Source organism: Branchiostoma belcheri, unplaced genomic scaffold (genome assembly GCF_001625305.1).
Source record: "Branchiostoma belcheri isolate BF01 breed outbred unplaced genomic scaffold, Haploidv18h27 scaffold79, whole genome shotgun sequence".
Taxonomy (NCBI): Eukaryota; Metazoa; Chordata; class Leptocardii; order Amphioxiformes; family Branchiostomatidae; genus Branchiostoma; species Branchiostoma belcheri.
Genome location: NW_017804453.1, coordinates 1,409,068 through 1,419,224, shown reverse-complemented (window position 1 = coordinate 1,419,224; position 10,157 = coordinate 1,409,068). Strand labels below are relative to the sequence as shown.

The 10,157-nt window shown below is 39.8% G+C and overlaps 2 protein-coding genes across 3 annotated transcripts in view; both read right to left on the bottom strand.

Moving 5' to 3' along the window:
* Positions 1-9,615, bottom strand: part of LOC109485908 (uncharacterized threonine-rich GPI-anchored glycoprotein PJ4664.02-like) — a 38,872-nt gene extending 29,257 nt beyond the window's left edge. For both annotated transcript variants that reach the window (XM_019789593.1, XM_019789594.1), the window contains exons 1-16: positions 9,557-9,615; positions 8,561-8,670; positions 8,228-8,292; positions 7,786-7,931; positions 7,056-7,610; positions 6,757-6,866; positions 6,574-6,638; positions 6,213-6,361; positions 5,972-6,081; positions 5,800-5,864; positions 5,503-5,648; positions 4,780-5,334; positions 4,464-4,573; positions 3,335-3,399; positions 3,022-3,170; positions 2,781-2,890 (exon numbers count right to left, since the gene is read on the bottom strand). In XM_019789593.1, the coding sequence (XP_019645152.1) occupies positions 2,781-2,890; positions 3,022-3,170; positions 3,335-3,399; positions 4,464-4,573; positions 4,780-5,334; positions 5,503-5,648; positions 5,800-5,864; positions 5,972-6,081; positions 6,213-6,361; positions 6,574-6,638; positions 6,757-6,866; positions 7,056-7,610; positions 7,786-7,903 (2,307 nt within the window). In that variant the 5' untranslated portion in view covers positions 7,904-7,931; positions 8,228-8,292; positions 8,561-8,670; positions 9,557-9,615. The remainder of the gene's footprint in view (positions 1-2,780; positions 2,891-3,021; positions 3,171-3,334; positions 3,400-4,463; positions 4,574-4,779; positions 5,335-5,502; positions 5,649-5,799; positions 5,865-5,971; positions 6,082-6,212; positions 6,362-6,573; positions 6,639-6,756; positions 6,867-7,055; positions 7,611-7,785; positions 7,932-8,227; positions 8,293-8,560; positions 8,671-9,556) is intronic.
* Positions 9,616-9,949: 334 nt separating this feature from the next.
* The window catches only part of LOC109485863 (collagen alpha-3(VI) chain-like), a 24,664-nt gene continuing 24,456 nt past the window's right edge, over positions 9,950-10,157 (bottom strand). The window contains 1 exon segment of the mRNA XM_019789534.1: positions 9,950-9,962. Within this exon segment, the coding sequence (XP_019645093.1) occupies positions 9,950-9,962 (13 nt within the window).

The following is a 10,157-nucleotide window of genomic DNA, read 5'->3' as shown; positions in this document are numbered from 1 at the left end:
CAGATACTAACACACAAAAAACAAAGAGAAGGTCATTACCACTGAAAACTATAAACATGCCGGTGTAACTATTGACGCACCTCTGTTTTAAGACTTGTGGACAGGGTGGTGAATGCTGCTGATCCCGGATCCCTCAGATCAGCAGTGAACGGCATGTTTACCGTCACAGATGTATAAACCGGCGTGGCGGCTGAAATAGTTATTTAAAAAATAGGAAAATCTATAATACGACATGTAACTTTAAAACACATAAATCACATTATCAAGAATACGGAATTGCCAGCCTGAACATAGAATCTATCTTGCTTCAATTTTAAATATAAGGAATAATTTTTTAGAATCACAACGACAAGAAAGACGGAGTAAACGTGTAAATGCATACAACACGAGCTTACCATAACACACTCCTGTTAGTAGCGTGTTCCTAAGATTATCAAGGAGGTTGAAGTTGTCCACAAATGCCAAAGTGTTGTTGTTGCTGGCTATTTGTTCCAACTGATCTGCGTCATATCCGGAAACGCCGATGGCATAGACAGTAATTCCCTTCTGTTGTGCTTCTAAGGCAGGTGCAGCAACTGCGTCGCCAGAAACACCGTCAGTTACGACGATGACAACCTTTGGAACACCCAAACGAGCCCCATCAGACCTGCCAAATCCATACTTCGTCACGTAGCGAATGGCTTTTCCAGTCAGAGTCCCTCCTCTCATGTACTGTACTTCATCGATCGCAGCAGATAATGTTCTCTTTTAGTAAGGAAAGAGTTCATGGAAAACTCTTGTCTGATCAGTGTGCTGTATTGAATAACCCCTACTTGAGTTGCCGATGGACCAATGTCAAATCCACTGATTGTTTTCTTGATAAACTGCTTGACTTTCTCGAAATTTTGATGCCCCAACACTTCCTGATCCGTCCAGGAGAAAGATAATGTCCAGGGGATTTCGGCAAAGAGTGGCTGAAAGAAAGGACTCGTTCTCTTAGACATGCGAAAACACGTCTACACAAATACGATAGGGCACTCATTGATACAAATATACAATGACATCGAGTATAATATTTTAGGTGAAAAGGTTTCAAACAGTAACAAAAATATGTTAATAGACACTGTTCTTACCAGCTTCTCCCGAAACGAAGGACGTTGAGTCCACGGTGATGGAGCCAAGAGATCCAGATGAAACAGCCGTGGAGATGGTCGTTATAACTGTAGTTGAGGACGTCACCGTAACCGTCAGAGTAATCGAGACCATAATGTTAAGCCCACTGAAATGATACGTTATAAAATGAATAACTAGAGGTCGGAGATCTCATGTCTTCGTCAGAGGTACATCGTTCTAGAGAAATTAACATGCGTATTCTTCACTCTTTTTAATAATCAATTTGGTCTAAAGACCAAAAGATTCTCTGTACTATTTCTATGGTACAGAACACCCTGAAACGGTTTGCCGCAGATTATACAGATGCGTCGTCACCCGTGTTACCCCCCCCCCCTACGTTATTTGAGTTTGGACTGTTACCGGAAAAAAAACGTTCAAGAAATTCTTACTGTGTTGAAAGTGTCACGACAGCGCCGCAAAATATAATAAGAGAAGATGTTATAAAGGAAAGAATCAGAACAGGGTGACTACTGCTGTTTTGTTAATTTGTCTTTATGACAAATAGAAGACTTGTTTCTTGTGTTCTTTATGTCCTAACATTTGTACTTCTACAGTTAGTATATTCCAAATCTAGGCACCTCGTTTTTCGGCCCTTCGTGTTTTTATTGCGCGCTTGCCTTAAATTTAAGGTAATTAGATTTAAGGTCTCCAGTCGACGTCATCCATAGCAATTACTTGGTGTGGCCGTAGAAATTAACCTGACATATGTCCAACCTATCCTCCCCCTGCTGAAGTTATAGTACAATCCCTCAATGTAACGGCATTTGATCCCATCCCATAATGGGGTTCCCCGGCTATATCCAGCTGTCGGCTGTCTCCAAGCAGATGTAGGTGGAGGATTTCTAAACACAAAAGGTCCTATTACGGGGACATAACGACCTCCACGACTCTCATCTTTGAACTCAATCTTGGAGACCACGACAGTAATATGCCTATCAAATTTCATTAACTTCCATCCACACATACAAAAGTTATCCTGCTCACAAGAAAAATTAACGAAATGCCCCCTGTAGTCACAACGAAACCCCCCACGAAGCTCAGTAACGAACTTAACCTTGGTCCTAACAATAGTAAGCACCACACCAAGAATTATAATCAACATTTTACAAATACTTGAGTTATCTTGCTAACAAGCCACAAACACAAAAGGTGCACTACCGTGACGCACGGACCCCCCACGAAGCCAAAACTTGTACTTGACTTTGGCCTCAACAGCGGTAATATGCCTGCCAAAAATCATGGACGTCGAATTATGCCTTCTAGAGTTATATCGCAAAATCCGCAGTTCCCCAAACTCCGGCGAGACAATTTCATAGTCCTTCTGACGAAGACAATTAGGCACAATGCAGTTTGGACAACTTGTGATAATAAGTGTACCCTACCTCAAAACATACAGTCAGTGCAAACAAACGGATCCGAAGGTAAAAGATACAACAAAAATCTCATTTTATACTCACGACGAACTGAAGTCAGTGACCTGTACTGCTGAGACTCCACTTACATTACTGAATACGGTAAACATCTGAAAGAAATTTATTTTAAAAAGTCAATATATTAGTCGAACAGCATTATTGACCGATTCGTTACATGATGATTACCAACATAGCAGTAGACGCCCTTTTCTTTACCTGAGTTTCGATGCGCGTCTTTAACGTGGCAAATGCTTGACTCTCCACGTTGAGAAGATCAGCCGTAAATGTCTCTTGAACGACAAGTGTCACGGTCACCTCAGATGTTGCTAAAAAACAGTCAAACATACTTGTACACTTCTTCGCTCAACCACAAAGTGTTGTTGGCAATCTCAGAAGAATGTCAAAATAAAAAAAAAGACCAAATTAAAGCAAGTAGGCCGTAAAGGAGTATACTTACATTCTTCTACAAAACCAGCAGAACTTGAGACTACAGTTATAGAACCCAAACTCCCTGTTTGTACCGCTGTGACAAATGTTTGCTTCATGGTGACTGCAGCGTACTCAGAGACAGCTACGGCTATAACCACTTTCAGTTGGTTGGCAGGTCTGAAAAAAATAAAGCAGCTTTCGGTTGTCCCAGTGTGCACACCATACCAAATGTTTGTTCACAGAGCACATATAAAAAACATCGATTAAAGAAGTACTGCTTGGTAACATAAAAATTCAGTCTTTTTTCTTGCAACTTCTTTGGTGTAACTATCAATACTCACGCCGGTTGGAAGCCGACAATGGAAACGCTCTGTACTCCCACAACAGACACAAGTGCTCGTGTAATCTAAAGGAGAGAGCGTGTAGTTTAATTAGTCAGATACTTAACACAAAAAAACAAAGAGTAGGTCATTACCACTCAAAACTTAAGAAAAGGAATTGTAGAAGTAACTTTTGGTTTGGAAAAAATATTTTACAATATGCTACCTAGAGTTGATGGTTCATTAAGTGAGTTAACAAGGCGATTATGACATGAGGATTTACTATTAGATATAGTATTAGAAAGTCGATTACGTACTCTGCGGTAGGCAGCCCAATTAATAGGGGTATTGGAGAGTTTGGCAATTTTATGGAGTTTGCCAGGCAATTTCATTAACTTGCAAGTATCGCGATAAACAAAATATATATATAAGCATTCTGATGTTGATTATTTTCTATTGTGCCAAAAATGTCACAAAGTGTCCATTTAGTTGTCCCAGTCTAAATTTTCCGTGGCCATTGGACCAGGAAGACTATACAAAAACGCGCTATTGATATTCAATAAAATTTTGAAAAAACAGAAGTGAGCTACGACAAGTTCCAACGAATAGACAATTCTCATGGCCACAGCACCCGACTTGCGACAGGAGGTGGCTTAAGACTGCCTAAACTGAAGATAACCGCAATGGAAAGAACATTCGTTTATAGATGCATAAAATCTCACAACAACCTTACACCACACGCCAGGTCAACCACACCAACACTGTTCAGGAACATCATAAATGACATGATGACTCACAAGATAGATACATACAAACCCTTAAAGCACTGGTGGTAAGGTACTGGCACAAACAAGAAGCTGAATATATTATTATTATTGTATGCGACCTCTGACCTCCCAATAGCGATCTGGTAATGTCGTGCTGCTTTGTAGTTGTAATTGTTTGCTCTGTAGTTTTATGCTAGTTGCAGTCTAATGGATGTAAGTGTTATGTTATGTGCCTTAATTTGTAATTACATTTGTGTACTCTGTGTTTTATGAATCCAGGAAGAATAGATTAGATTTGTTATCTAATCTAATGGATATCTAATAAACATCAAACATCAAACATCATCAAAACTATAAACATGCCGGTGTAACTATTGACGCACCTCTGTTTTAAGACTTGCGGACAGGGTGGTGAATGCTGCTGATCCCGGATCCCTCAGATCAGCAGTGAACGCCATGTTTACCGTCACAGATGTAAAAACCGGCGTGGCGGCTGAAATAATTATTTTAAAAAAAGGAAAATCTATAATACGACATGTAACTTTAAAACACATAAATCACATTATCAAGAATACGGAATTGCCAGCCGGAACATAGAATCTATCTTGCTTCAATTTTAGATATAAGGAATACATTTTTTAGAATCACAACGACAAGAAAGACGGAGTAAACGTGTATATGCATACAACACGAGCTTACCATAACACACTCCTGTTAGTAGCGTGTTCCTAAGATTATCAAGGAGGTTGAAGCTGTCCACAAATGCCAAAGTGTTGTTGTTGCTGGCTATTTGTTCCAACTGATCTGCGTCATATCCGGAAACGCCGATGGCATAGACAGTAATTCCCTTCTGTTGTGCTTCTAAGGCAGGTGCAGCAACTGCGTCGCCAGAAACACCGTCAGTTACGACGATGACAACCTTTGGAACACCCGGACGAGCCCCATCAGACCTGCCAAATCCATACTTCGTCACGTAGCGAATGGCTTTTCCAGTCAGAGTCCCTCCTCTCATGTACTGTACTTCATCGATCGCAGCAGATAATGTCTCTTTAGTAAGGAAAGAGTTCATGGAAAACTCTTGTCTGATCCGTGTGCTGTATTGAATAACCCCTACTTGAGTTGCCGATGGACCAATGTCAAATCCACTGATTGTTTTCTTGGTAAACTGCTTGACTTTCTCGAAATTTGAGGCCCCAACACTTCCTGATCCGTCCAGGAGAAAGATAATGTCCAGGGGATTTCGGCAAAGAGTGGCTGAAAGAAAGGACTCGTTCTCTTAGACATGCGAAAACACGTCTACACAAATACGATAGGACACTGATTGATACAAATATACAATGATACCAAGTGTAATATTTTAGATGAAAAGGTTTAAAACAGTAACAAAAAATATGCTAATAGTTAAAAAGACACTGTTCTTACCAGCTTCTCCTGAAACGAAGGACGTTGAGTCCACGGTGATGGAGCCAAGAGATCCAGATGAAACAGCCGTGGAAATTGTCGTTATAACTGTAGTTGAGGACGTCACCGTAACCGTCAGAGTAATCGAGACCATAATGTTAAGCCCACTGAAATGATACGTTATAAAATGAATAATTAGGCACAATGCAGTTTGGACAACTTGTGACAATTAGTGTACTCTTCCTCAAAACATACAGTCAGTGCAAAAAAACGGATCCGAAGGTAAAAGATGCAACAAAAATCTCATTTAATACTCACGACGAACTGAAGTCAGTGACCTGTACTGCTGAGACTCCGCTTACATTATTGAATACAGTAAACATCTGAAAGAAATTTATTTTAAAAAAGTCAATATATTAGTTGAACAGCATTATTGACCGATTCGATACATAATGATTAACAACATAGCAGTAGACGCCCTTTTCTTTACCTGAGTTTCGATGCGCGTCTTTAACGTGGCAAATGCTTGACTCTCCACGTTGAGAAGATCAGCCGTAAATGTCTCTTGAACGACAAGTGTCACGGTCACCTCAGATGTTGCTAAAAAACAGTCAAACATACTTTTACACTTCTCCGCTCAACCACAAAGAGTTGTTGGCAATCTCAGAAGAATGTCAGAATACAAAAAAAGACCAAATTAAAGCAAGTAGGCCGTAAAGGAGTATACTTACATTCTTCTACAAAACCAGCTGAACTTGAGACTACAGTTATAGAACCCAAACTCCCTGTTTGTACCGCTGTGACAAATGTTTGCTTCATGGTGACTGCAGCGTACTCAGAGACAGCTACGGCTATTACCACTTTCAGCTGGTTGGCAGGCCTTCAGAAGAATAGAGGAATAGAGGAAAATAGATTAATCTCACAGTGTCAAATTGGTTGGACTTTAAAGAATTTTATAAGCGACTGTATGAACTGAATATTAGATATTGCCACTTCAAAAGTACATCATCGAGATCCACAGTTTTACAACCATTAACGCTTTGCAATTCGGGATGCAGTGGTTTACACAAAACAACTTTAGTTAATACTCACGCTGGTTGGAAGCCGACTATCGAAACACTCTGAACTCCCACAACTGTTGCAAGTACACGTATGATCTATAAACAAGAGTATGTAGTTTCATTATTTAGAATATTAATATAAACCAAACAGTTAGGACCGTAATGAACCATATATGAAACTAAACATATAACTGTATAACTATTATTAACGCACCTCTGTTTTAAGACTGGCAGACAGGGTGGTGAAAGCTGCTGATCCCGGATCCCTAAGATCAGCAGTGAACGGCACGTTTACCGTCACAGATGTAAAAACTGGTGTAGCAGCTGCAATAAAGGAGGGCAGTCATGTAAAAATGCTCCACATGTGCTGTTTAATGAAAAGGATATTCAAAAACGTCGTCATTATAAAAGTTACTTTTCCATCTTGGAATCATTTTGGTTTGATATCAGATACAAGTCTATAAGGAATCAAAAGGAATAGATTGATGTGCTAGTTTACGAAAAAAAGCTAACCATAACACACTCCTGTCAGCAGCGTGTTCCGGAGATTATCCAAGAGGTTGAAGTTGTCCACCAACGCTAAAGTGTTGTTGTTGCTGGCTATTTGTTCCAACTGATCTGCGTCATATCCGGAAACGCCGATGGCATAGACAGTAATTCCCTTCTGTTGTGCTTCTAAGGCAGGTGCAGCAACTGCGTCGCCAGAAACACCGTCAGTTACGACGATGACAACCTTTGGAACACCCAAACGAGCCCCATCAGACCTGCCAAATCCATACTTCGTCACGTAGCGAATGGCTTTTCCAGTCAGAGTCCCTCCTCTCATGTACTGTACTTCATCGATCGCAACAGATAATGTCTCTTTTGTGAGGAAAGAGTTCATGGAAAACTCTTGTCTGATCCGCGTGCTGTATTGAATAACCCCTACTTGAGTTGCCGATGGACCAATGTCAAATCCACTGATTGTTTTCTTGGTAAACTGCTTGACTTTCTCGAAATTTGAGGCCCCAACACTTCCTGATCCGTCCAGGAGAAAGATGATGTCCAGGGGATTTCGACAAAGAGTGGCTGAAACCAAGTGTGCTCGTTTTATTGGCGTGCACGAATTCTACAAGGCAATATATATTATCATATATTTTACAATTGTATACGATAATGACTTTAATATTTCCTCGGAATGGCGTACCATGTTTCAACATTTTAAGAAAATAGACATTATGTTTACTGTAATTCACGACCTTACCAGCCTCTCCTGAATTAAACGATGTAGAGTCCACGGAGATGGAGCCAAGAGAACCAGACGACACAGTCGTAGAAATGGTTGTTACTACATTAGATGATGTCGTTTCTGTGACTGTCATTAAAATTGTGACCAGGATATTGAGGCCACTGAAAAGGCAAATCAACAAATTGGCTAGTCTTATATATATATCTCAGATCAGATGTAAAGGTGAATAGTATTGTGCAAATGTAGTTGTGCGGGCTTTGAATCAGTTTTCCCTATGTACAATGACGGCAGTTGATATATATTGGTGTTAGTCTCTTTTATTCTAAAATATATCAGGTGTTTGTAAGTCATATCATGACATAATGTATATATATCAGAGATACAGACACGAGATCGACATCGAAAACAACTTTTTAACAAAAATTAAGAAGTTCCTTCATTTACAATTCGGACTTACGAGCAACTGACTCTGGTCACTTCAATGGAAACAACGCCTGGGGTATTTTCAAGAATCGACAGTACCTAAAATAAGAAAGACAAAAGAAAACGATGTAAATTTACAAGGTACTCACTGCAAACCTTGTGACAACTTCACCCTTACATAAAAAGAAAGAATCAAGTAAAGAATTGCATTAGTCTACCGTTTCCTTGTAATAAACATTAATATATACTAATGTCCATATCTACAGAAACTTGTTTAGGGTCTTCTCCATCGAGATCTACCCAGGTTTTATCATGTTTAAGCCTAGTATAAATCTTATCAAATAGTTAAGTAGTTGTGTACTCTTACCGCAGACTCAAGTCGAGCGACCAGGGCGATGTACGTTGCTGACTCAGGATTGAGCAGATCTGCACTGCAATTGGTCTCAACAACAAGACTTACGACGGTTGAAGTGGTTTCTGGTAAAAGGTGAACACAGCTTGACTTAAGCGTCAGTAACATTAACAACAGCCGGAGGTACGGTTTGGGTAATGATTACGGTCCTTGCTATGCATGCCAGGGGGTTAAAATCATCTTTATTTCAATATACAAATATATACAAGATGACTCGTTGAAGTACACCTAGGCCAGCCCTTTATCTCATTATAATTATAAGGAGGGCGCAGGGTAAGTAAAATGTAACAAGTGTGCATCGGACATTAAACTTTTCGATTAAAATTGTTTTCTACACATACATTTCATTTATACGTATACTTACAAAAAATGTTTTCTAGAACTTAAAGGTTAAAAGAAAAGAATCAAGCCTGTTGCATCAAATTTATCTTTTACAAGAGAATAGCCCTGAGGTACTTTCCCAACCCTGTGTGTTTCTAGCGCAGTATGTGGCATAAGATGCACAAAGTGCGCACTTCCCCAGTCTACTTTTAAGATGTCTGACTTCACGGTCCTTATGACTGACTAGGCAGAGTGACTTCAGTTTCGCAGTGTTCTCACTGTTAATCCATCCTCTACTTCCAACTTCAACTGTAACGAGTGTAGCTCTGTACCCACTATGTACGTTTATGCCATTAATCAGTCCTTCGTACTTGGCAGACTTTCTGTCCTCAGCGTGCTGTGCATTCTGTTCATAAGGAACGGTAAGTTCGATCAAGGTCAGCTTCAAGGTCATACTACAATCAAGCATTTTATGCTTTTGCCAAACAATAAACTTGGTTCTCGTTTTTTTTGGCCGAGAGCTACATTGTATGGTCGACGTATATTATCTTCAGATCAACAAACATTCGCTTATTTATCAAAAACATAGACTGCCTAAAAAGTAAAGTACTAAGAAAAAAAACGTTTTACCCTGTTCAATGACGATGGCAGAGCTTGCATTCACTGATATAGATCCCAGGTTGCCAGTGCTTACAACCGTGGTAAAGGTTTGCTTCATGGTGGTAGCCGAAAACACGGCAACATAGACAGCAATCGATGCTTTGACTTTATTTCCAGGGCTGAAATGGTATCAAGACATGCAGATTTGCTTTTCCATGTGTTCTTCAAATTCTATTACGAGAATTGCTAATTAACAAGAATACCATTAAGATTACAAATGTACATCATCAAATATCATTAGACTTATTAGAAGTGTACTCACGCCGGTTGGTAACTGACAATTGATGTACTTTGGAATCCCGCGATAGACTCAAACATTTGGGAAAGCTGCACAAAAAGATTCAAAATGTCATCAATGTTGCTTTATGCATTAAACCTACAAACATTTTAACCCATGTTAGCCCTAGAGTATTTTTTTTCAATGGGCAAAATTTGTTTCATACCTCTGTCTGGAGAACACTTGTAATACTGGAGAAATCGGCTGATTCGGGGTTTCTCAGTTGTGTGGAAAACTGGATGTCCAAAGTCACACACACAAACAAGGGCGGCACAGCTAAAGGTAAACAGCCAA